The sequence below is a fragment of the Geotrypetes seraphini genome, chromosome 10 (genome assembly GCF_902459505.1).
Source record: "Geotrypetes seraphini chromosome 10, aGeoSer1.1, whole genome shotgun sequence".
NCBI classification, from domain to species: domain Eukaryota; kingdom Metazoa; phylum Chordata; class Amphibia; order Gymnophiona; family Dermophiidae; genus Geotrypetes; species Geotrypetes seraphini.
The window spans coordinates 136,336,216-136,363,192 of record NC_047093.1 but is presented as its reverse complement, the minus strand read 5'-3'; the positions used below and the strand labels follow the sequence as shown (position 1 = coordinate 136,363,192).

Genomic DNA, 26,977 nt, shown 5'->3' with positions numbered 1-26,977 from the left:
ACCCTATAAACGTGCCCCCAAAGCATCTCTTGTTAACCTAGCTATAAACCATGTATTCTACAGAAGGTCATGTGTATTTGTACCTGTGCCATGGCAGACAACTGTCCAACAGGCCAAGTAACCTAGGTAACAGTTTTGATACTGCCCTCGCCAAGATTATCTTTCCAGAGCAATGCCCAGTCCCTTCCATCCCCAGATCAGCTCATTACAAACCCTTGTTTCGTTCTGTGGTTGACCCGATGAAGGTATCCTAGATCTTGAGCTTGCTAGCTGCAAATACATTAGGGTTAAAGTTCTTTTTAAAAAATATACAGGTATATATAAAATACTAAAAAAGCCACAGCTCTATAACATGGTAAACAGCTAGAGCCAACATCACTGGAATGATACTGGAACTGTTCTATCCTTTCCACAATGGGAGCAAATTAAATCACTGTCCTCCCCCACCTCCCCCCCCCCCACAAGGAAAACTGGTAGGAGAACTTCTCAGAAGGATTTTCATTTAAAAAATCCAGGGTATCGAAAAGAGCCAAACCCATCTCATCCCTGGCCGCAGAGAACATGATCCAACTTTTCGATGGGGTAGGCAAGGACAGGACAAGCCAGGGCTGGTTTTCCCTCTCTCTGCTACCGCACCCAGGGTCTGGAAAGGTCACGTCTACTTTTTCATGTGAGAGATACTAGAGGTAAAGCCAACAACAGCGCCGCTTTCGTGTTTCTTTAGATTGCTATTTCACCGCAGGTCAACATGAAGAATTTTATTCAATCCTGGTTTTGCTTCTCCCCGTTGAACGCACAAATTTGAAGTTCGTTAAGTAGGGTGAAATCTATCACAAAATTAGATCCATAGATGTGATGGGGGCAGAACCACGAGTGATCTGCCTGTTCGTTGACCTGGGGTGAAGCATCAACCCTAAGGCCGTTCCCCAGGGAGACTTTCCCTGTTCGTCCTTCATGTTGCCTGTATCCTTCTATCCCCTGCTCTCAAAACAACCAGTTGCCCATCTGTTCTGTAGGTGGATCACCTCAGCACACCCTGGCTCCAACACGAGGCACTGGTGAACTGGTGGAGATTGTGTGCCCGCTTGAAGCTGTCCAACCAGCCATTGGAGGCCTTGAACTCTGTCACCCCCAGCTGTTCGGCCAGTTCCAGGGCCTTCCGTTTCACCACTGCACCTGAGAGGGCGACATTCTCAGCTCGCACCATGCAGATCCAGTCCCATACCATAGTGTTCAGTCGCTCATTTTCGGTGCGCCGGCGGCGTCGAACCCGGTCTCCGCTGGCGTCATTGAGGTACTCCGTCAGCAGCTCCTCCTTCCGCTTGACGATCTGGCCAATCTGAGTCTTGCTGACGCCAAACTGGACAGCCAGCTCCCGCATGGACACCTTGCGCTTCTCGTACTCCTGCAGCACCAGGATCTTGTCGCGCAGTTTCAGCTCCATGCGCTTGGAGGCCGCTTGCCGCGGCGGCAGCCTTGCCTGCAGCGCTGAAGTGCCCTTCCTCGAGGCGTCAGCCACTGTACAAAAGGAGAAAAAGGACAAAGTAGGTAATCAGCGTCTCACAATTTACACAGTCCATTGGTTTGAAAGGTCAGAGATCTGTTGATGACAAATTTTTTCTCAGAGGGGGTGAAGGGGGAGATTTAAAAATATCACCGCAGAGCGGTTTAAGTCATGCCAGACTATATACAGCAGATCTAGACCTATTTCTTACAGATTCTTCCAGAAGGCTGACAGAGTTAGTGCCAGACAAAAGACAGAGGCAGAGAGAGTCATACACATAGGCAGAGACAGTCAAATACAGGCACAGAATGGTTAAAAGTTCTACTAGATCAGGTCAACTAACTACTGTAGAGAGTCACAAAGAAGACAGTCCCTGCTCGAAAGAGCTTACAATTTAAACAGACAAGAGAGACAAACTTGCCCCTCCCCCTTTTACAAAAGCGTGGCTTTTAGCGCCGGCTGCGGTGGTAACAGCTCCGACACTCATAGGCTGGTAAATTAAAGGTATATTAAAAAAAATTATAATATAAATGCCTTTTGGAATTTGATTTGGCCCCAAATTAACAAATTACTAGAAAATCACGTAGGACTCTCATATGATACCATATTATTTGGTACTGCAATGAGAACTCAGAGTCCGATTTCAGCAAATAATAACAAACTACTATTAATATTGATATGGGCAGAGATAAGAGACAGGCACAAGGAGAGAGATACACATACAGAAAAATAAAGGAACGCACAGAAAGAGACAGAGGACACAAGATCGGCACCTGCTGAGCACATCTGCACGCAATCTCTGCCAGCCTCTCCCACCACACCACGAGACCAAATTCCAGGAAAAGCAAACCAAAGGGATTTTCAGTTTCCCAAGATGAGAAGCATCTGCGAGGCAACTCTGTAAAAACGGGCAGGTTGGGGATGAGCATGCCTTGATCATGCACAGGCCGCTCTAATTAGAAGAAGCGTCCCAATCCTATAAACTAGCGCATAACTGCGAAGGGAGCGCACACATGGTGCCAAGCGACATGGGCAATTTACAGAATATTCTAGGTTGCGCACGTTCATGGCACACCTAGGCTCGCCCACTTACACCAGTCACTGACCTGGCGTATGCGATCGCATCTAACGTCTTGGTGCGTCAAAGCAGGTTAACACTAGTATTCTATATCAGTGTATTTCGACCTTTTTACACCCGTGGACCGGCAGAAATAAAAGAATTATTTTGTGGACCGGCAAACTACTAGGACTAAAATTTAAAAACCCCGTTTCCGCGAACTCGGTTATCGCAGTAACTATAGAAAAATAGACAAATATAGTGCAAAATATAGACAGCAGATATAAATTCTCAAAACTGACACGTTTTGATCACTAAATTGAAAATAAAATCATTTTTCCTACCTTTGCTGTCTGGTGATTTCATGAGTCTCTGGTTGTGTTTCCTTCTGTCTGTGTATCCTTTCTTTCATTTCTTTCTTTCTGCACTCAGGCCCAACAATTGTCCCTTTCTATTCCCTCCCTCTTTCCTTCCTATGTCCTTAGTGCCCCCAGTGCCTCCTTCCTATGTCTTTAGCCCCCAGTGCCTCCTTCCCATGTCTTTAGTGCCCCCAGTGCTTCCTTCCCATGTCTTTAATGCCCCCAGTGCCTACTTCCCTTGTCTTTAGTGCCCCCAGTGCCTCCTTCCCATGTCTTTAGTGCCCCCAGTGCCTCCTTCCCATGTCCCTCTCACTGCCTTCACACTTTGTCCCATCCCTTCCCCCTGAAGCCAGCATGCCTGCCTGTCTACCTCTCTCCCTCCCTCCCCGGCCAAAGCCAGCCTGCTTGCCTGCCTACCTTCTTCCCTCCCCGCGCAAAAAAAAAAGACTCCCTCCTTCCTTTCCCCGGGTCGGCTGCTATCTTACCGCCCTGCTGTTGCTACTGCTAAAGCCGACAGGAAGTCTTCTTTCCGACGACAATTCTGACATCGGAGAGGACATTATGGGCAAGCCAGGCAGCGATTGGCTTGCCCAGAACGTCCTCTCCGACGGACATCGGAAAGAAGACTTCCTGTCAGCTTTAGCAGCAGCAGGGCAGTAAGATAGCAGCCTTTAATCTTGCCGGCCCTGTGCGGACCGGCAGAAATTTCCAGCAGACCGGCATCGGTCCGCGGATTGGCGGTTGAAGAACAGTGTTTTATATCGTCGTGCCTCACTGTGGCACCCAATTTGAGGTGGCAAGTTATAGATTCACTTCCCTGATGTTCACTTATGGGGTGAAAAACAATCAGAACAAAAAACATCTTTTTTTTTTTTTTTTTTTTAAATTGCAGACCCACAGACGGGCGGTCAAAACAACCCTTCTTACTGTTTGGAGGAATTCCTTACTAGTAAAGGCTTGCTGAGGCACTTCTTGCCTTCCGAGTTGCATCTGGTCTGGAGATGTGGCCTTTCCTGCTGTTTATTTTCTTGGGGTACCTCCGGTTGAGCGGACGGTCGAGCTGTAGTTAATTGAATTTCCAAAACACGTAACACCAAAAAAAACCACAACAGACGGAAGAACAAATTAGATCATTTGAAACAAGTAGGCAAGCATGCAGAGCATGTTTCATGGAATGCTCTCCAATCTCTCTGCGTGCAGCATGTTAGATTTATGTATTTAAAAAATTTATGGTTTGCTTATAACTAAGCAGATTGCAAAATTACATACAAAATAATAAAACATAAACTAAAACTACAAAACAAATCAATACAAAACCGTTAAAATTGCTGCTTGTTCACTTTCACCAAACACAATAACACCAATTCTTAAAATGCCACTACAAAGAAGTTTTCAATAATTTCTTAAAACTCTGTAAACTTTTATTCATCCTCAATCATCCAGCCACATTATTCCATAAATTCACTCCCGCTACTGAAATGACTATGGCCTGAGTGGACTAGAACGGGTACAAGTGGATCGATTTTTCACTCCATCAAAAATTAGAAAGACTAGGGAGACACTCGATGAAGTTACAAGGAAATACTTTTAAAACCAATAGGAGGAAATATTTTTTTCACTCAGAGAATAGTTAAGCACTGGAACGCGTTGCCAGAGGTTGTGGTACGAGCGGATAGCGTAGCTGGTTTTAAGAAAGGTTTGGACTGCTTGCCCTGGATCCGTAGCATGGAATGGTGCTACTCTTTGGATTTTAGCCAGATAGAAGTAACCTGGATTGGTCTCCCTGAGAACGAGCTACTGGGCAGTAAGGCTATTCTTATACGAGCATATTTTATTTTCTGCAACCCATCCACAGAAAAGACATATTGTATTTACTGATCTCAAAGATCAATATGGTTGGTGCAATGTTAGTGCTTGAGACTAATACCATGGTATCTTTTGATGGATGGCCTGAAAAATCAAAACCAGCACCCTGAATACTACAAAGTTTTATTTTATTTTTCTTTCCAGCTTATGATTTATCTTTAATCTTATCTATTGTTTTGCCTTTTGTCTTTGTTTTGTTCTATTTCTATCATTTAAATTTCTCCAGAATTCTACTGTTCAACGGCTCCCCCTTCTGCTTCTATTCCTTTCTCTCCTCTCTTCTACCTTCCAAAGTATTTAGATCAATGTTTATTTTATTTTTATTTTTCCTCTAACTCTACTTTTCACTTCTCTATTACCCTCCAGGTACTTTAGTTAGATTGTGAGCCTTCGGGACAGTAAGGGAATTTTCCAAGTACCTTTCTTATTTCTAATCTTAATGTATATTTTCTGTAAACCGCTTAGAACCTAACGGATGTAGCGGTATATAAGAAATAAATTACATTACATTACATTACATAAGATTTAATTGGCAGCCGGTGCAGCTGACGCAAAAATGAAGTCACATGCTCAAATTTTCCAACAGCAGCGTTTTGAACCACTTACAAAGGTCTATACCTAGTTGATGATAGAGCGTTGCAGTAGTCTAAACACTGCAATACTTTGTACTTCGCAGTGAAACTCGTACAACAAAAGCCTCTTCACCGCAACACTTTCCAGCCTTTCCTCACCTGTACCGGGGGCACCGAGACTCTCTGCCAAGTTCTGCTGGCCAGCTGGGGACGGGTCCTTCTCCCATTTCATCAACTGGGGCAGGTCGGGTTCAACTGCGGGCGAACCTGGCACGAGAAACACCAGCAGACAGGTCTGAAAGCAGGCCACTGACAACTTCTCTCAACCAATCAGCGAGCATTTTGGCTTTATGATGCAAGCTGCTGAGGTCAGAAACATTTAAAATAAATAAATGCACATAAAAATGTGTAATGTCATCAGCATAAACCCAAGGAATCAGACACTTGTGCAGTTTTACACTAAAGCAAGCCTAAGACTATACTCATGTGCTAGAGAGGTGAGAGATGCCTTACTCACAAAATGAAGGATTGCTGGTCCTGTCCTTGCCATTGGTGTCGTACTGCACTACAGGATGTGGCCTCTCATCCCCTTTAAATCTCCAGCAATTCTCCTGCTTGGTGCATGGATTGTTTTCTGCTAAAATCACCCCCGCCCCCACCTCCCCCAAAAAAAAAAAATTATACAAGACAGATTCTTTTTCTCTGACCTGGCAGCTTTTTCCTTCTCCTTTGAGATTCCAACTAGAAAATGGCACGGGGAAAAATTCTGTCCCCGTCACAGCCTCGTCCCTGGACCACCATCCCCTTCACCGCTCCGTCCCTTTCACTGCCTCGTCCCCATCACCGCCCCATCCCCGTCGCATCCATACAAGCCTCAGTACTGCAATATTTAGCTTATTCCTTCCTTATAAATCAAAGTTCTGGCTGCTGAACTAGAGACAGAGATGTTCAGCTGGGAGGGCTTTGTTTATAAATTTTTATCAACACAACTAATAAACTACTTTATCCTAAAGCAAAAAAAAAATTTTATTTCTACCTTTGTTGTCTGGTTTCTGCTTTCCTCATCTTCTCATTCAATTCCTTCCATCCATTGTCTGTCTTCTCTCAGCGTCTTCCATTTCCTCTGTTACTGTGCCTCTCCCTTCACCCCCCCCCCCCAATTGGTCTGGCACCCATCTTTTTCCCTCTGCTCCCCCATAGTCTGGCATCTCTGTCTTCTGCCCACTCTTGTTTTCCCCAAAGAAGACAAATAGAATGTTGGGCATGATAAAGAAAGGAATCTCGAGTAGATCGGAGAAAGTTATAATGCCGCTTTATAGGGCAATGGTCAGACCACACTTGGAATACTGCGTCCAACATTGGTCTCCCTACCTAAAGAAGGATATAAAACTGCTGGAGAGGGTGCAGAGACGAGCAACAAAACTGGTGAAGGGTATGGAAAAACTGGAATACGAGGACAGACTTATAACACTAGGATTGTTCTCCCTTGAGAAAAGGAGACTGCGTGGGGATATGATCGAGACCTTCAAAATACTGAAAGGAATCGACAAAATAGAGCAGAGAAGATTATTTACATTGTCCAATTTGACACGGACTAGAGGACATGTAATGAAGCTAAGGGGGGACAGGTTCAGGACTAATGTCAGGAAGTTCTGCTTCACTCAGAGAGTGGTTGACACCTGGAATGCCCTCCCAGATGAGATTATTGCGGAATCGACCGTCCTAGGCTTCAAGAGCAAACTAGATGCATATCTCCTTAAGAGAGGCATGTAAGGATATGGTGGACTATAAATTACGACAGGTGTACACCTGGCAGGGCCTCCGCGTGTGCGGATCGCCGGACTTGATGGACCGAAGGTCTGATCCGGAGATGGCATTTCTTATGTTCTTATGTTCTTATTTCCCTTCCAGCACCTTCTCCCCATCACCACCCTTCCCTTTCGCCATCTCACCACCCTTCAGCACCCCCTCGCATGGCCCGAGAATCCCCCTCCCCCTTACCTTCGCGGTGCATTAGTAAAGTAAGTTGCTCAAGCCGGCCGAGCCTGCCTGCCTGCATTCGCGTGTGTGTGAGCGGAAGCTTCTCCAGAGAAGCTTACGCCCATACACATGCGAATGCAGGCAGGCAGGCTCGGCCGGCTTGAGCAACTTACTTTACTAACGCGCCGCGAAGGTAAGGGGGAGGGAGGGAAATAAATTTGGTAGGTAGGAAGGAGGGAGGGGGGCCGCGCGTGATTGGTGATCGCGCGCGTTCCCTCTCTTAACTGCGGGGACAAGGCCACTCACCGTTCCTATTGATAATGTGTGTACTGTCATCACTTTGTATTACTTCATGTATGTTATTACATAATCATATGTATATACTATCATGATTTGAACAGTTAAATGGTAAGTCTGTTAATTTATATCATAATATTAATAAAATCTGTTAAAAAAAAAAGAATTAGATGACACAATTGGATATTATGTGTCATTGGTTACTTGTTTGGTTGTGGGCTTTATGTTTATTTTTGGCGCTCCTTTTCTCTGCATTTATGTATAAATTGTAAGCCGCCATGACCTTTTGCATTGGCAAGGTATCACGTGATTAATTAACATGGAAGAACAACTTGTGGATTCCTAACAGTCTTCTCCTTTTGCCCTGAGAACAGCTTGGAGACCACACAGGAACTTAAGAGCTCACCCTCCCTCAGCTCCCACCTACCCCACTTTTCCTTACCTATATGGGAACTAGAAAGGCTCTTGTTGCCTTCCTCTTTCTCCAATATCTGCTCTTCGTCTGAAAACATAACATTCTCCTGCTTGATCCAAAGGGACAGTTTGGGATCAAACACTGGGCAGCCTGGAACAAAGAACACACAGGAGGCAGGCCCGTCAGCTTTAACTGATTCGCCAAAAGACTGAGCCCTCCCAAATAAATCCACAGCATTATCGGTATGATACATGGAGAGCTCAGAAGAAAGCAACAGTTCAAGGAATGAAGCATTGCAAGGCGTTTCGTAGAGCTCTGGATCACTGAGGGGGGGGAAACTGAGGCAATCCCAGTACTTTCTCCCTCCTCACATTGCATTTATTCCACTTGAAGTTTCCTGGTTCTCTTTGTGGTTTTAGACGTATAAAATCCTATAGAACCCTTCCAGTCAACCAACAATCCCCCACTTCTGAGTACAAGTTTCAAGTCTCTTGTTTTCTTGATATCCCGCAAATCACATAGTAACTAAGTTGCAGGGAAATACTTTTAAAACCAATAGGAAGAAATATTTTTTTTCACTCAGAGAACAGTTAAGCTCTGGAACACATTGCCAGAAGTTGTGGTAAGAGCGGATAGCGTAGCTGGTTTCAAGAAAGGTTTGGATAATTTCCTGGAGGAAAAGTTCTGTTATTAAGTCTGTTACTAAGAAAGGCATGGAGGAAGCCACTTCTTGCCCTGGATCGGTGGCATGGAATGTTGCTACTCTTTGGGTTTTGGCCAGGTACTAGGGACCTGGATTGGCCACAGTGAGAATGGGCTACTGGGCTTGGTGGACCATTAGTCTGACCCAGTATGGCTATTCTTATGTGAGCCAAGTCTAGGACAATCAAGCCATTGTGACATCACTGATGAGGTTGGCTCTTAGGCGTTGGTGGAATGAGGCATTATGACATCACAATCTCAGCTCTGGAATGTTGCTACTCTTTGGGTTTCTGCCTGGTACTTGGGACCTGGATTGGCTACTGTTGGAAACAAGATACTGGACTTCATGGACCATTGGTCTGACCCAGTAAGGCATGTTCTTATAACTTACAATAAAATTTATAAATAACAGAAAAAAAAAATATATATATATATATATATTTAATTTAAAAAAAGTAACATACAACATGTAAGGTCAAGCAGATGGTCTAGTTGCTCGTCAATGTTATCGTGTATTACAAAATTTTTAAAGTTCAGGTGCCTATGAGAACGTATCTCTAAATAAAAAACGTTTTAAGGTCTCTCTTAAAATTATTAAGTGAGGTTTGAAGTCTTAGATTGATAGGAAGCAAATTCCATAATTTGAAAATGGAATGTCGAATCTTGCTTGCTCTTTGAGATTCTGGAATCTTGCTACTCTTTGGGGATTCAGAGGGAACGTTGCTACTCTTTGGGGTTCCAGAATTTTGCTTGCTCTTTGAGTTTCTGGAATCCTGCTACTTTTTGAGGATTCCACATGGAACGTTGCTACTCTTTGAGGTTCCAGAATCTTGCTTGCTCTTTGAGATTCTGGAATCTTGCTACTCTTTGGGGGTTCCGCATGGGATGTTGTTACTCTTTGGAGTTCCGGAATCTTGCTTGCTCTTTGAGATTCTGGAATCCTGCTACTCCTTGGGGATTCCACATGGAACGTTGCTACTCTTTAGGGTTCCGGAATCTTGCTTGCTCTTTGAGATTCTGGAATCTTGCTACTCTTTGGGGGTTCTGCATGGGATGTTGCTACTCTTTGGGGTTCCGGAATCTTGCTTGCTCTTTGAGATTCTGGAATCCTGCTACTCTTTGGGGATTCCACATGGAACGTTGCTACTCTTTAGGGTTCCGGAATCTTGCTTGCTCTTTGAGATTCTGGAATCTTGCTACTCTTTGGGGGTTCTGCATGGGATGTTGCTACTCTTTGGGGTTCCGGAATCTTGCTTGCTCTTTGAGAGTCTGGAATCCTGCTACTCTTTGGGGATTCCACATGGAACGTTGCTACTCTTTAGGGTTCCGGAATCTTGCTTGCTCTTTGAGATTCTGGAATGTTGTTACCCAGAAAGGCTATTCTTATGTTCTCATTTTAATTATCTGATCCCTGTACATTCCTCGTTTTCCATTTTCTTGTTCCTGTCTGTCTTTTATTTCTCTTGCCTCTATGGGCCAGATTCTACAAAAGTCACTGAAACATAGGCAGTGGTAGCTGCCCTATCACCACCTAACTTGATTGGTTTAATTGGATTTAAGTGACATGATAACTGGTTGCACCATTAAACACAATTAAATTCTCATTTTTAAAAAAAAGCCACCGCTACACGGTCTCCAGGACTAGCAGCGCTTTGTGATGCCGAAGTCCAGAAGTGGGCATGGTACTAGACTTTGGTGTAACTATGCGCCGCTGGCCGCGATTCAGGAAGGACCCTGGGCACGGGAAATGTAGGCCTTTAAAACTATGGCCTATGTTTCTGGAGCCTAGGGTCCTTGGGAGCTTCAATTCACTGATTGAAATGGCAGGTGCCCGTTTTGTAGGCCACTGAAAGACACTGGCAAGACCTCATTTAAAATACTGTGTACAATTCTGGAGGCACCTTCAAAAAGATATAAAAAGGATGGAGTCGGTCCAGAGGAAGGCCACTAAAATGGTATGTGGTCTTCGTGATACGGCGTATGGGGACAGAGAATCTGTACACTTTGGAGGAAAGGCGGGAGAGGGGAGATATGATAGAAACGTTTAAATACCTATGTGGCATAAATGCAAATAAGGAGGCAGTGGCGTAATAAGGGACGTCGGAGCTGTTACTGCCGCGGTTGGCACTAAAATTCTTGCTATGGTTTTGTAAAGGGGAGTGTAAATGTGGCGTGGCATATAGGAAGCATCACACTTTCTCAGTCTTCCTTACTAGCAAGAGGAGTAGGACCGTTGGCGTTGGCCAAGGAGAACCAAAGCATCTCCTGGCAACCTTTTGGCAGAATTCTGGATGGAAGGGGCTGCCAATTCCACGACTTTCTGCATTAACTGGTTGGTTGCCTACTTGCAATCCAAACAGAAGGTTACCTTTTGCCGGAGGCTCTGGGGCTAGACCTGCTCGGGAGATTTCACACTTACCTGAGTCCTGCTGGGTCCACGGACATGCCGTATCCTCTCGTTCGATTCGGAGATAAATGTCCGGTTTCACAGATGGATAACTGGTAGCTAAACCCCCCCCCCCCCAAAAAAAAAAAAAAAGATAAAAAAAATGAAATATCTTCTTTTAAATACGGTAGGTTTAAAACAAAAACTGACAGTGGGGGTCATTACTAAGCTGCCGTACGCTTACCACATGTTAAAAATTATTTATTTATTTATTGGGATTTATTAACCACCTTTTTGTGAAGAGATTCACCCAAAGCGGTTTACAATTCACTGAATAGTAATCGGGTACTTTTAAGTATTCTTCCTGTCTGTCCCTACACGCTCACAATCTAACTTTGGTACCTGGGGTAACAGAGGGATTAAGTGACTTGCCCAGAGTCTGGGGAGCCAGGTGGGGTCGAACTCACAACTTCAGGGTGCCGAGACAGCAACTCCTACCACTAGGCCACTCCTCCACTGCTGCAGGGCACACTCAGGCCTCCCATGGTACTGTCAGGATCGGCACATGCTGGGGGTGGAGAATGGGCGGGCTATGTTAATTGGTTCAGCGCCTAGGCGATGCTGCATGCTGATTAGCACGAGAGCCCTTACTGCTAGTAAATCCAGTAAAGGCTGGATTCTCTAATCAGCGTCGTTGTCAGCGGCCACCTATCGCATATCAATCATGCGACAATGCCGGTTAATACAGAATCGCACCTCCGACGAAAGGTAGGTGCCGGAAATATAGGCCAGGGTTTTCCAGGCATACATATCCGGCACCTACCTTTGATGTGAATCATGCCTCCTTAGGCGACTTAAGATGCCTAATGCCACTTCCGGGTTTGGCCATGTCTACAGTGATGTTAGGCAGCCTAAAATGGAAGTGTGATTCCAGTGCCGAATTTTAAAGTACCAGTAGGTGACTTGAAACTCCATTAAAAACATCTTTTAAACTAGAGAGTTGCACGGGGACAGAAATCCCACCCATCCCCGCCAGGATCCTCTCCGTCCCCACCCATCCCCCTCAGGATCCTCTCCGTCCCCACCCGTCCCCCTCAGGATCCTCTCTGTTCCCACCCATCCCCGTCAGGATCCTCTCCATTCCCACCCGTCCCAGTCAGGATCCTTTCCGTCCCCACCCATCCCCGCAAGGAATTACCTCCATCCCCGCGTGTCCCCATAAAAAGCAGCAATTACTTCTGACAGGATCATCAATTCCACAGTTTCTTTTGTGCTTGTGCTGCTGTTTTCCTTGTGGAATCTCTTTGATGGAACCTTTTTTTTGTTTTCTGTTCAGGTAATTAACTTATAAACCCCCTCTTTTACTAAGGCTGACGTGTCCATTATATTATATGGACGAACCCCGCTTCCAAAGCCTTCCATCCCTGTGGGAGTCCCGTGGGCCAGAGGGGGGTCCCCATGGGAGTCCCGTGGGTTAGGGGGGATTCCCGCGGGACCCCCGTGGGATTCCCGCAATCCCTGTTCCCATGCAGACCTCTAATTTAAACAGCATATAGTACTGAGCTCGAGTATCTAGAGAATCCGGGCCTAAGGGTTTACGTGCTACCAGCCATTATTAAGAAAAATAGAAAAAGCTGCCTTTACCAGCAGCGCTAAAAGTGGTGTCGCGCAGAGCTAATGAGTGGTGGTATGGGAGGCGTTTGTCATTTAGGCTCACTTGAAGTGGGACTGGGCTTGTTACGGTCCCTTCTCCGCCACGCCTCCGTCTTCTCCTTAACTCGAAGCAAAGTGCTGCGATTCACAATGGTGTAACCTGGGATCAAGGCCGATGGAAGGACAGAAACAGAGAGAAGGAAGGAAAAAAAGGGAGACAAAAAATAAATGGCCCTTGTGATCTCGCTTCTGTAGTTTATCATTTTGGCATATTTTTTTTTTCTAATTTTATGTTATTTTAACTTGTATTTTATATTATTTTTTACTTATTGCTTATTTTGAATTTTTATAATTTTACTTTTCTTTAGTTGATGGAGTTCCTTTCCTTCTGTTTTATGTTATGTAGACCGCTATAATGTACCGAAGAGCAATCTGTAAATACAAATTAAACATAAACATTGTGGAACACCAGGACAAGCTGTGGGCCAAGAGTTTCGTAGAGGTTGGGATGGTACAACACCAGTGAAACAGGAACAGAAATTTGCTTTGTCTTGTAGTTTCAAGTTTATTTAAAATTTGATTGATCACCTAATCATACATAAAGCTATCTGAAGTGAATTACTCTAATCTAGAGAGTTGCACGGGGACAGAAATCCCATCCATCCCCGCCCGTCCCCGCCAGGATCCTCTCCGTCCCCACCCATCCCCCTCAGGATCCTCTCCGTCCCCACCCGTCCCCCTCAGGATCCTCTCTGTTCCCACCCATCCCCGTCAGGATCCTCTCCATTCCCACCCGTCCCCGCCAGGATCCTCTCCGTCCCCACCCATCCCCGTCAGGATCCTTTCCGTCCCCACCCATCCCCGCAAGGAATTACCTCCATCCCCGCGCGTCCCCATAAAAAGCAGCAATTACTTCTGACAGGATCATCAATTCCACAGTTTCTTTTGTGCTTGTGCTGCTGTTTTCCTTGTGGAATCTCTTTGGTGGAACCTTTTTTTTGTTTTCTGTTCAGGTAATTAACTTATAAACCCCCTCTTTTACTAAGGCTGACGTGTCCATTATATTATATGGACGAACCCTGCTTCCAAAGCCTTCCATCCCCGTGGGAGTCCCGTTGGCTAGAGGGGGGTCCCCGTGGGAGTCCCGTGGGCCAGAGGGGATCCCCGTGGGAGTCCCGTGGGTTAGGGGGGGATTCCCGTAGGATCCCCGCAGGACCCGCAGGATTCCCGCGATCCCCGTTCCCGTGCGGACCTCTACTCTAATCCTGTGGAATCTTACCCTGCCGCCTGGCCTGAGATAACAATGAATAACGAATGACAAATCCTATCAGGCATGAATGAATCATTTTTAACAACAAAAGAAAAACAAAATTGAAAAGGAAAGGAAAAAAAAAAAAGACGACACTCAAAATACTAGCCCTGTCTCCCAAAATACCCTCCAGAGGCAGTGGCTCACTTCGTCAAGCCTGGAAAATAACCCTTCAAAATAGTATACGTGACCCTTGAAACTTTCTTTAAAATATACAATAAAGCCGAATGCAAAAAAACCTGCTAAATAGTAGTGTTTAGAGCAGCTGTTTTTTTTCTCTCTTCTTTGTATTTTGGTGAAACTAAGGGGTCTTTTATTAAGGTGCGCAAACCGATTTAGCGCCACGATAAATGCAAAGATGCCCACAGGAATATAACGGATGTCTTAGCATTATAGCGTGCGCAAAACCCCTTAGTTTTACCATTGTTACAATTACCCGTACACAACTTAAAGAACTTTAAATAAATAAGGCCCTCCTTTACAAAGCCGCAAAGCTCTTACCACCACAGCTGGCGCTAAAGACGCTAGCACGGCTTTGTAAAAGGAGCCCTTAGTGTGCCGTGGAAAACTTTTGTTCCATTTAGTGTGCCATAAGAACACAAGAATTGCCGCTGCTGGGTCAGACCAGTGGTCCATCCTGCCCAGCACTCCGCTCACGTGGCGGCCCCCAGGTCAAAGACCAGGGCTCTAAATGAGTCCAGCCTCACCTGCATATGTCCAGCTTAGTCTTGAAACCCTGGAGAGTGTTTTCCCGTACAACAGACTTCAGAAGAGCGTTCCAGCTCTCCACCACTCTCTGGGTGAAGAAGAACTTCCTTACATTTGGAATCTATCCCCTTTCAACTTTAGAGAGTGCCCTCTCATTCTCCCTACCTTGGAGAGTGTGAACAATCTGTCTTTCTCTACTAAGTCTATTCTCTTCAGTATTTTGAATGTTTCGATCATGTCTCCTCTCAGTCTCCTCTTTTCAAGGGAGAAGAGACCTAGTTTCTCCAATCTCTCACTGTACGGCAACTCCTCCAGCCCCTTAACCATCTTAGTCGCTCTTCTCTGGAACCTCTCGAGTAGTACCATGTCCTTCTTCATGTACGGCGACCAGTGCTGGACGCAGTACTCCAGGTGAGGGCGCATCATGGCCCGGTACAGCAGCATGATAACCTTCTCCAATCTGTTCGTGATCCCCTTCTTTATCATTCCTAGTATTCTGTTCACTCTTTTTGCACATTGTGAAGATGGCTTCATCGACTTGTCGATCAGAACTCCCAAGTCTCTTTCCTGGGAGGTCTCTCCAAGTACCGCCCCAGACATCCTGTATTCGTGCGTGAGATTTTTGTTACCGACATGCATCACTTTGCACTTATCCACGTTGAACCTCATTTGCCATGTCGATGCCCATTTCTCGAGCTTGATTATGTCACTTTGTAGATCTTTGCAATCCCCCTGTGTCTTCACTACTCTGAATAACTTCGTATTGTCCGCAAATTTAACACTCTCACTCGTCGTACCAATGTCCAGATCGTTTATAAAGATGTTGAAGAGCACAGGTCCAAGCACTGAGCCCTACGGCACCTCGCTGGAGACACTCTTCCAGTCTGAGTACTGTCCATTTACCCCCACTCTCTAAGAACATAAGAAGTGCCTCTGCTGGGTCAGACCAGAGGTCCATCGTGCCCAGCAGTCCGCTCACGCGGCAGCCCAACAGGTCCAGGACCTGTGTAGTAGTCCTCTATCTATACCCTTCTATCTCCTTAGCCTTCAGAAAATTGTCCAATCCCTTCTTGAACCCTAATACCGTACTCTGTCCTATCACGCCCTCTAGAAGCGCATTCCAGGTGTCCACCACCCGTTGGGTGAAGAAAAACTTCCTAGCATTGGTTTTGAATCTGTCCCTTTTCAACTTTTCCAAATGCCCTCTCGTTCTTGTAATTTTCGAGAGTTTGAAGAATCTGTCCTTCTCTACTTTCTCTATGCCCTTCATGATCTTATAGGTCTCAATCAAGTCCCCTCTAAGTCTTCTCTTCTCCAGGGATAAGAGCCCCAGTTTTTCCAGTCTCTCGGTGTATGAAAGGTTTTCCATACCCTTTATCAAACATGTCACTCTCCTCTGAACCTTCTCAAGTATCGCCATATCCTTCTTAAGGTACGGCGACCAATATTGGACGCAGTACTCCAGATGCGGACGCACCATTGCCCTATACAACGGCAGGATAGCTTCTTTCATTCTGGTTGTAATACCCTTCTTGATTATACCTAGCATTCTATTTGCTCTCTTGGCGGCCGCTGCACACTGTGCCGATGGCTTCATTGTTATGTCCACTATTACCCCCAAGTCCCTTTCTTGGGTACTGTCACTCAATAGTATCCCTCCCATCGTATAGCTGTACCTCGGGTTTTTGCTTCCTACATGCAAAACTTTACATTTCTCTACATTGAACTTCATCTGCCATCTCATCGCCCACTCCCCTAGCTCGTTCAGGTCCCTTTGTAATTCTTCGCAGTCCTCTTTAGTCCGAGCACCACTAAATAGTTTGGTGTCGTCTACAAATTTTATTATTTCGCACTTCGTCCCTGTTTCTATATCATTTATAAATATATTGAATAGCAGCGGTCCAAGCACCGACCCCTGCGGAACACCACTCGTGACCCTCCTCCAGTCCGAGTAGTGGCCCTTCACTCCCACCCTCTGCTTCCTACCCACCAACCAATTTCTGATCCATCTGTGTACGTCTCCTTCCACCCCATGGATTTTCAGTTTCCGAAGTAGGCGTTCATGGGGTACCTTGTCAAAGGCTTTTTGGAAATCTAAATATACGATGTCTATGGGGTCCCCTTTGTCCATCCGTTTGTTAATTCCTTCAAAAAAGTGCAGTAAGTTCGTTAGGCACGATCTCCCCTTGCAGAAGCCATGTTGGCTTGTGATTAGAAGTTTATTTCTTTCAAAATGCTCATCGATTCTGTCTTTTATCAGCGCTTCCGCCATTTTCCCCATAACCGAGGTCAGACTCACTGGTCTGTAATTCCCTGGGTCACCTCTTGATCCCTTTTTAAAGATGGGCGTAACATTTCTATCTTCCAATCCTCCAGGATCACTCCTGTTTTCAAGGATAGATTGCAAACTTGTTGTAGTAGTTCCACTATTTCCTCCTTAAGTTCTTTCAGAACCCTTGGGTGTATTCCGTCCGGGCCCGGCGATTTGTCAGTTTTTAATTTTTCTAGCTGCCTGTCTTCAAGGCTTATTTCCATGGATGTTAGTTTATCTGTTTGGTCTCCTTTGAAGATTTGCTCAGGTTCCGGTATGTTGGATGTTTCCTCTTTTGTTTCCTATGCTCCAGCCAGTTTTTAATTCACATGAGTACTTCACCCTTGATTCCACGGCTTGCAATTTTCCGAAGTACCGTAGTCGTTCATGTGGAACCTTGTCGAACACCCTCTGAAAATCTAGATATACAAAGTCGACCGGGTCACCCTTGTCTATCCATCTGTTTACTCCCTCAAAGAAGTGCAGCAAGTTCGTCAGGCAAGATCTGCCTTTGCTGAAACCGGAGCTAAAAAAGTTTGAGAGACACTGAGATATACTAAAGATAGCCTGGCTTATTGTCTTCAAAGTTTGAAAAGAAATTCTTACAGTTGGCCAAAAGCATCTCCAAGAAGCTGGCCCACTCACCTAACCTGTGCAAGGTTTACACTCTTACAGCATACGAGGTACCTCTAGCAGGTGGGTTCAGAGGAGAGACAGAAAAGGTGGGAGGTATATTAGGGAAGTATAGCTATTTCTACTACAGCCAAAATAATTTGTCTCAGGCTCCACCTGCTGGTCATCAGTGAAGCTGTACCGATCTTCAAAGGTACTAAAGAAAGGTGGTTTACCTAGAGCAACGAGGGTCCCATGAATCTCCCTCATCACGTTCTTGTACAGTTCCTTCTGCCAGTCCGTGAGGATCTCCCACTCCTCAGAAGAGAAATAGACTGCCACATCATGGAAAATAACCGAGGCCTGGAAGGGAGGAAGAAGATGATGGAGGGGTCATTAATTTGAGGCTTCAGAGCGGGCCGACACCTCATGATGTTTCTTGCATCAAGGAGTAACTACCCAGCATTTTTGTTTCCTTAATTTTACAGTTTTACCCCTCTTTCCCCCCTTCCAATAAAACGTCTAGTCATTATGGGGGAAATTCTAGAAACAGTGCTCAAAAATGGAAAAATGGGCACAAAAGAAAAATCGGGGCTAATGATTATTCTATAAAGGGTGCATGCCTTTCATAGATTTACGCACAGAGCTGATCCCCAAGCCTAACCTTGTGTGCCTGCACTGGCTTAGTAAGGAGGGGTGGGGGGCGCCAAATTACTTCCAGGTCACGGGGCTAGGAAGTGACATTAGAGGGAAAGCCAACACCGGCGCAAGCAGCAGACAAACTCCGGGTGCCTCCCTCCCTCACTACGCCTGTGTACTAGACTTATGCCTGTTGTCAGTGCTGGTGCCCAAGTTAGGCACTCTGAGGCAGTATCCTCTAACAACACACGTAACTTCTTGGAATGCCCCTGATGTGCCCATGATGCCCCCTCTTCCGAGTTCTGTACTACTAGTCAGGCGCCATGCCTTAAAGAATAGCGCACACATCCAGACGCACATGCAAATTTTAATGAGTACCAAGTAGCTTCAGGGATTGGTTGTTAGCGCCCAATCAGTGGTGTAGCGAGGAAAGCCGACAGCCAGAATTGTCACACTGTGCGCCCCCCATGCGCCGTTCACCGCCTCCCCAACATCGCTGCGTTACTCCCCCGACATACACTGCTTCCACAAAATTACTGTGTCGCACCCTCCCCTCATACCACTTTCACTTCTTCGCCGGCAGCGAATAGGCTGGAATAGCCACTGCTCGCAATGGCTGAGGACTCCTTCTGATGTCACTTCCTGGCCCAGGGCACAGGAAATGATGTCAAAAGAGGGACGTGGCTGGTGTGAGCAACATGTTAGACAACCTGCTCGCTGGTTGCAAAGTTATAAAGAGGTACGGCGGGGGAGAAGTGATGATGTCAGGGCAATGGGGACATGCAGGGGGGTGAAGAGGAAAGGCACCCGGGGAAGTCTGCCCTCCCCCCTCCCTTTTACTGTGCCACTGTGTCCATTTTATTAATTGTAAACTGCCTAGATATTCTTTTGTGATAGATGGTATATCAAGATAGTAATAAACTTGGAAACTATTTCTGAGATGATAGATAAGTGTTCCCTCTAAGCGGGCGGGTGTTGTGAGCAAACTTTTTTCACTGTGAGCTAAAAATATCGGGCGCCAGCAAGTTATGAGCCAAATAAATATGTTGTCAAAGTTGCTGATACATGAGGACGAGGTATTCAAAGGAATTTTAGGCCTACACGCTAAATTAAATAACGTTAAATAATATTTTTAAGAACACAGAAATTGTAGGGATGAAATGATATCTTAATAAATGTTTTACAACAAATGTAGTTATGTCTGTTACATCCATATGTGTAAACTGTAAATTAAAAACAGTCCAGAAGACAATACGTTTGATGCTTTCAATTTCTAGACCAGTGTTTTTCAACCTTTTTTGGGCAAAGGCACACTTGTTTCATGAAAAAAATCACGAGGCACACCACCATTAGAAAATGTTAAAAAATTTAACTCTCTGCCTATATTGACTATATATAAAGTAATTCTCTTGAATAGGAATCAAATAAACACAAAGAAAGTATTTTATAATTACTTTATTATGAAATAAAAATTATAAAAATTATAAAATACTTTATTCAGTGCAAAACCTGGGCCTGTTTGGCTGAACACAAAGCTGATATTCTGGCTGGAATGGAAGAAAGACACACACGTAGCTCTTCGTCAACAGCTCTCAGTCTCTCTCTGTATTTGGTTTTTATAGCATACAAAAATAGACAAATATACCCTCCATCCTTTTTATTAAACCACAATAGCAGTTTTTAGCGCAGGGAGCTGCGCTGAATGCCCAGCACTGCTCTTGACGCTCATAGGCTCCCTGCGCTAAAAACCACTATTGCGGTTTAGTAAAAGGGGACCATATTGTAAAATATAGACAGCAGATATAAATTCAGAACTGTGCATAGTAAGTAAAGGGAAGTTTTCATCTCTGGGAATTTACCCAGTTAACTATTAAGTTATTTGGGCAAATTCCTTTGAAAACTGTGGTAATACTGCCTCCACTTTGCTAAATTTAAAATAAAATCATTTTTCCTACCTTGTCTGGTGATTTCTGGTTGCACTTTCTTCTTCTGACTGTGCATCCAATCTTTCTTCCCTTCTATCAGCCTGTATGCTTTCTCTCCTCCACACCTCATTCCCTCCCCCAACTTTTTCTTCCTCTCTCCCTGACCTTTCTTTCTTTTTTTCTGTTTCTCTTCTTTCCTTCTGTTTCCCTGCCTGCCCCCTTTCTTTCTTTCTCCCAGCCTCCTGTCCAGCAGTAACTCTCTTCCCTTCCTCCCCTCCCAGCAGCATCTCTCCGTCTCCCTCTCCAGTAGCAGCTGTCTCTTTTTTTTCCTTGCCCAGCAGCTTCCCAGATTCCTTTCCCTCCTCCCCTCCCAGAAGCATCTCTCCGTCTCCTTCTCCCTCTCCAGTAGCAGCTGTCCCTTTTTTTCCTAGCCCAGCAGCTTCCCAGATTCCTTTCCCTCCTCCCCTCCCAGAAGCATCTCTCCTTCTTCTCCTTCTCCAGTAGCAGCTGTCCCTTTTTTTTCCTTGCCCAGCAGCTTCCCAGATTCCTTTCCCTCCTCCCCTCCCAGAAGCATCTCTCCTTCTTCTCCTTATCCAGTAGCAGCTGTCCCTTTTTTTCCTTGCCCAGCAGCTTCCCAGATTCCTTTCCCTCCTCCCCTCCCAGAAGCATCTCTCCTTCTTCTCCCTCTCCAGTAGCAGCTGTCCCTTTTTTTCCTTGCCCAGCAGCTTCCCAGATTCCTTTCCCTCCTCCCCTCCCAGAAGCATCTCTCCTTCTTCTCCCTCTCCAGTAGCAGCTGTCCCTTTTTTTTCCTGGCCCAGCAGCTTCCCAGATTCCTTTCCCTCCTCCCCTCCCAGAAGCATCTCTCCTTCTCCCTTTCCAGTAGCAGCTGTCCCTTTTTTCCCCTGCCCAGCAGCTTCCCAGACTGATAGTGGTTTTCTCCCCTCCCAGCAGCTCTTCTTACTTCCCAGCGCAGCGATTCACGAAGGCAGCCTCGGGTCCTTTGTTGTGTCGCGCCGCCTCTGAGGAAAGAGGAAGTTGCATCATCAGAGGCAGCCGCGACTCAGCAAAAGCCCCGAGGCTGCCTTCGTGAATCGCTGCGCTGGGAAGTAAAGGAGAGCTGCAGAGAGGGGAGAAAGCCACTGTCGGAGGCTCCCCAAGATCTCTCCGGCCCAGCGCACGCTTCCGATGCTGATCTTGCAGAAGTTCAAATGAGTCAATCTTGCCGGTCCTGCGCTGTGACGAGAAACTTGTGCGCTGCGACCTAATATTTTGTGCGCCAGCGCACGCCAGCGCAGCTTAGCGGGAACATTCCTCCCATATTTTATATTTGGACCATACTTTTTGAAACATAGATAACCGATTTCTTCGTATGGCAGTTAGCTTAGACATATTACAGACAAATTTTATCTTATCATGAACTATCTTAATTGACGGTAATTCTTTTTTCTTCCAATATGCAGCTGTCATTACCAATCCAATCCATTTCCTTTGATATATTGGTATTACTGATGTAACCATTTTTAGCAAACAAAGTTCCTTTAGTCTTATATATATATCTGAAGCCCCCAACACCTCAAATGCAAAATTGTTTACCTGATCCCCCAAAATTTGCGCCTTAGGGCAAGTCCACCAAATATGGATAAATGAACCTTGAAATCCACACAATCTCCAACATTGGTCTGTGCCCTTATCAAATATAGCTTATAAACGTACAGGAGTATAGTACCATTGATATAGCATTTTGTAACCATTCTCCACCATATATTCCTGGTACTATCGGCGCTATCTCTGACATCACATTCGGGACCTGCGCCTACAAATGACATCAAAGAAAGCGCCGAAGCCAGTTCATGGCTGCTCTCGCCGAAGACAAAAAGATACGGGAATGGGTGGGTGCGCGCATGTGGCAGGGTGGCAGGCAGGAGAGGGGCACCGCTCACCCCTGTTACGCCACTAGCAAAAGACGTTTACATTTAGGTTATAGAATTAAAGCGGGGTGGGCAACAAGGTCCTCGAGGGCCACAACCCAATCGGGCATTCAAGATTTCCGCAATGAATATACATGAGATCTATCTGCGTGCAATGGAAGCGGTGATTCTAGGGGAGGCTAGTCTGACAACTCGCCCAAGTGGTCTTTTAAGTGCTATAATTTTCCTGTTCTCCCTCTTTCTGTAATTATTTTGATTTTCTCTTCCCTCTTTCAGTACGTAGGTTATTGATAGGTTTGTAGACCGCTATGATGCATTTGCCTTTGCGATATATCAAAAATAATAAACATAAATTTTTGCCCCTAAGGGTACTCTTTTAACCCCCTCCCCATCGATAAAATCTAGTGAATGAATTAGCAGGTAGGATTTCCTGTCACTACTTCAAGTCTCGCCCTCAGCTTACCAGGTCTGAAATGGGGGCAGCCATTTTGTTTTCTCAGATTCCTTTGGTTCTTCCAGCCAAGGCCTGTGGCGATGTAATCTGCAATTGTGCAGAAGGTTAAGAATTATCCTAGCATGAGGAAAACTTCCTTCCTTTCCTAGGGGGGGGGAAGGAAAAAAAAAAGAATTATTTGGCATTGAACACACAACATTCCCTTCAAATCTAAACTAAAAACATTTCTCTTTTTTTTTTTTTTTTTTTTTAGTCAAGGTTTGTTTATTAAAGTTTTGAATTTTACAAAGCATGGAAAAGAACAGTCACATGCAGTAAACTACAATAAATATGCTCTACAGAGAACAAATAATCATGCAAGTTACATGAGTAAATAACAGGTGCGTAAGCATGAATCCATAAGGTTAACAGAAGCATATTTAAACCTTAAAATAAGAGAACAGTCCATTCTGCATGGGTAAGCATGAATCAAAAGGGAATACAAAATAAGGGGAGCGGGAAAAAAGGTAGAAAAAAGGAGATATAATGAGAGTAGATCATTCAAGGAGTATTGGAATGGAGATAAGATTTCAATAAACCCATTTCAGTTGAAATTGTGAAAATCTGTTGGAAGATTTAGCCAAATAAGCTTCAGTTCTGTACGTGAGACATACAAGGTTCCACCACTGCGAGTGAGAGGCCTTGGATAAATCCTTCCAACAAGTAAGCAGAACCTTTAAAGCCAAGGAAAACATTTATCTTTAAAGACATCTACTCATTTTGACTTTCTTCTTTCCAATAAGAGCCCTAACACCTTCTATGCAGTCGGCATTATAGAATTGAAATGCTTCTTTTGAAGCGACCTCTACCCTATCCTAGTGTGCTAAGCCCCTCCCTTTTATGATTTTATTTTCTCATTGTATTTAATCTCTTACCATTTCCCACTTAATCCTTTTGGCACCAGTAAGTCTGCATGTTCTGACACCCCCTCTATTTTTTATTTTTAACTTTTAATTTTATTTTTAATAATATTTGATCATTGTAAACCATTTAGGTATGTTTTTGATAAACGGTATATCAAAGATTAAATAAACTTGGATCAAGTGCCGAGCAAAAGGGAGTATGGCCTAGTCCAGGGGTAGGCAATTCCGGTCCTCGAGAGCCGGAGCCAGGTCAGGTTTTCAGGCTATCCACAATAAATATGCATGAGATAGATTTGCAGTCTCAAGGAGGCAGTGCATGCAAATCCATCTCATACATATTTATTGCGGATATCCTGAAAACCTGACCTGGCTCCGGCTCTCGAGGACCGGAATTGCCTACCCCTGGCCTAGTCAGTCGCTTCTTTCTAAAACGGTGGTTCCCAACCCTGCCCTGGAGGACATACATGATTAAAAATATCAAACGGTCTTGGATGCATAACATAAAAAACATAATGTATAAAAGCAAAACATAATTAATAATATCATAAACATGTGTACTGTAGACCAAGGTTACATACAAAACCGTCAAAATCAAAATGATTGCAAACATATCCAATAGATGGCGCTGAAGTACTGCAACACCTAAAATAAATGCTATTGGAGAAAATTACCAGTGTAATAAATAAAACATTCATATGTTATGCATCCAAGACCGTTTGATATTTTTAATCATGTATGTATTATTAGTGTACTTAAGTTTATCTTTTGATTTTAATTTTTTTGGGGGGAGAGAGAAAAGTGGGGTCTGGGTGAACAGGGTAATTCTTTTTTGAGGCCGGCAGTACCTTTCTGTATTATGATTGCTCCACTGTCTATACCATTGTGATGTTTACTGCTGTTTGATTTTAATTTTTATTGATCTGTATTTGTGAAATCTATATGTATCTTTTAGATTGACACATTTGTCCCTGAGGAAGGCTTTTTTCATTTGAAGCCGAAACGCGGATCATGTTGGGTCCAGCGGCAAAGGAAACGGACTTTGTATTTATACATGCAATAATGTTTTAACATATAATTATATTTAATAAACCTCGTTGTTTCTAAGGCTGATGTGTACAGGCCCTTCCCCACTTGCTTCTGGTGTTTGACATGGGGCTGTTCTCCTTTTTTTTGCAAATTTTATCATGAGACAACAGCAAACAGAAAATCCAACACAACTGCAGTGAAGTATCGAGTGGAAGAACAAAAACAGAAACTGCAGTGACGTACAGGACGTCAAGTCTTTAATAAAAACAATCAAAAAAACATAAAACAGTTTGTTTCCAAAAGGACTGATGAGACCAGACCTGACACGGTCCGTGTTTAGAAGAAACACTTCTTCCTCAGGGGTCTTAACGTGTATCAAAACAAGAGAACCTGATGCATCGCGCCGTTTTTATTCAGTTGTTATCCATCAGGTTCTCTTGTTTTGACATGTTAGGACCCCTGAGGAAGAAGTGTTTCTTCGAAACACGGACCGTGTCAGGTCCAGACTCATCAGTCCTTTTGGAAACAAACTGTTTTATGTTTTCTTGATTGTTTATTAAAGACTTGATGTCCTGTACATCACTGCTGTTTCTGTTTTTGTTCTTCCACTCAAATTTTATCATGAGCCACAGTCGGAAACACATAAGACACCCCTATAATACAAGTGCTCAAGAGGCGTGCTTTTTGTTCCACAACCTCCTCCCCCCCCAAAAAAAAAAAAAAAAAAAACCCAAAAACCTTCTATAATTTAAGTGAATCTTGTAAAAAAAAATTTCCCCCATGAGCCACATGCCAGAGATGCGCTTTTCACAGTACTGACACTCCCGGAACAAATCACTGATTTTTGGTTGCCAATGCCGCGCTTGGAGAATCACTCGGCGATGGCAAAGAATCACCCAGCGTGCTCGTTTAAATACTGATAAGTCCATATGCATGGCAGAATCGGAGACTGCTAGGAAGCTCGGAAAAGGCCGCAGTACGCCATTTTTGCTAAGCTGCCGCAAGAATACATGCAAGCTAAGCTGGCTGGTTCCTAGCTCCCTTATCCCAGGGTGGGGGGTACACACATTTAAAATATAAATTGTTGACTTCTGATAGTAAGAGAGGGATTTGTAGGACCCACTTTAGCTATAGATCCTCTGTGCTAGGGAGAAAACAGATCCCTCCCCCTTTTTTCTTCCCAGCCCTCCCCTGATTTCTGGGACCCTCAAAGGCGCCATGAGAAAATCGGCTGGTGATCCTGTTCCAGGGCAGGGGTGGAAAGAGGAGAACCAGCACCGTTCACAAACCCAGATCCCAGCCAGCGGCTCTGCACAGAACATCACCAAAGGCCGCCGGGGCAGCTATCTTGGGTGCCACCGCGCCTGCGCGAGAAACAGAGCATCGGTGGTGTCTTTTCCAGCAAAGGAGCCATCTTGTTGCATGTCAAGTCAATTAAGGTGGGGGCGGTCTAGACTAGATTATGCCCCTCCCCAGCCTGACCTGTGAAAGCCTGTGACTTAGCCCCCGGTTCTCTTTCATCAGAAGCCACAAAGCGCAACGTAGGGAACCAAGTTCACAAATCAGGGCTGGCTCCCAATAGTGACTTGAACTTGAGTGTCCCACTTACTCTGCGCATGATCAGAGCTGCCTAGTTCCAGCTCAGTGACTGGCCAGTCCTGGTTTTGAACTCCCGTCCCAAAGCATTGTGGGATTTGTAGTCCCAGATACTAATAGACATCAGTGCTCCAAGTCTCATACTGCGACATGAAGCTATGGGGGGGGCAGGGGGAGGGAGGGTCAGAAATCCAGGACTGTCCCATAATCTCCATGAACCAATGCAGTCAGCGGCTATTAAAAGGCTCTGAGGGCTTCCAGGGAGGAGGAGAAACAAGCTTGGGCCCCAGTGCATCTTGGGACTTTTACCTTAGTCTTCCGGAGTGGGGGAGTCTGAGCAATCCCATGTGAAGCCAGGGAGGGGAAGAAAAGAGGAGTCAGCTCCTAACAGCACTTCACCCATCTGCTCAGCGGCCCCTCCCCTTCCTTATTAAACATCCACTATTGCATGCAGGAAGTTGTAGTTCACGTTGTTTTTTTAATGACCCGACTCCTCCCCACCCTGTTAAATTGGAACTACAACTCCCTGTATGCAACGGAGGCACATCCGGTTTGGTTGACCTGGGGTCAGGTGGAAAGGGGTGTCTGCTTCTACTGAGCATGCTCGTACACAGAGGACCGGCACTGAGATTCCTCTCATGCCGGGAGTTGTAGTTCTAATGGACTTGGGTAGAGAACCGACCAATAAAAACTATTTGAACTACAACTCCCGACATGACTTGAGCTCCCCCTCCAATCAGGAAGCTGCTAGAGGATCATGCAGGGAGTTGTAGTTT

At 45.0% G+C, this 26,977-nt stretch overlaps 1 protein-coding gene across 2 annotated transcripts; it reads right to left on the bottom strand.

Annotated features, from left to right (window-relative positions):
* Nucleotides 1-1,388: 1,388 nt before the first annotated feature.
* LOC117367704 (zinc finger protein 282-like) lies at nt 1,389-26,637 on the bottom strand. 2 transcript variants are annotated; one of them, XM_033960525.1, is made up of 9 exons: nt 26,511-26,637; nt 22,687-22,822; nt 17,968-18,094; nt 12,856-12,951; nt 11,172-11,258; nt 8,078-8,200; nt 5,518-5,625; nt 3,868-3,980; nt 1,389-1,518 (listed from the first exon to the last, which is right to left on the bottom strand). In XM_033960525.1, exons 2-9 carry the CDS (start codon nt 22,708-22,710, stop codon nt 1,435-1,437), a joined length of 762 nt encoding a protein of 253 aa, XP_033816416.1. In that variant the 5' UTR covers nt 22,711-22,822; nt 26,511-26,637; the 3' UTR covers nt 1,389-1,434. The 2 variants fall into 2 exon arrangements, with proteins under 2 accessions (XP_033816416.1, XP_033816417.1); XM_033960526.1 differs by lacking the exon at nt 12,856-12,951.
* Between the last annotated feature and the right edge of the window lie 340 nt (nt 26,638-26,977).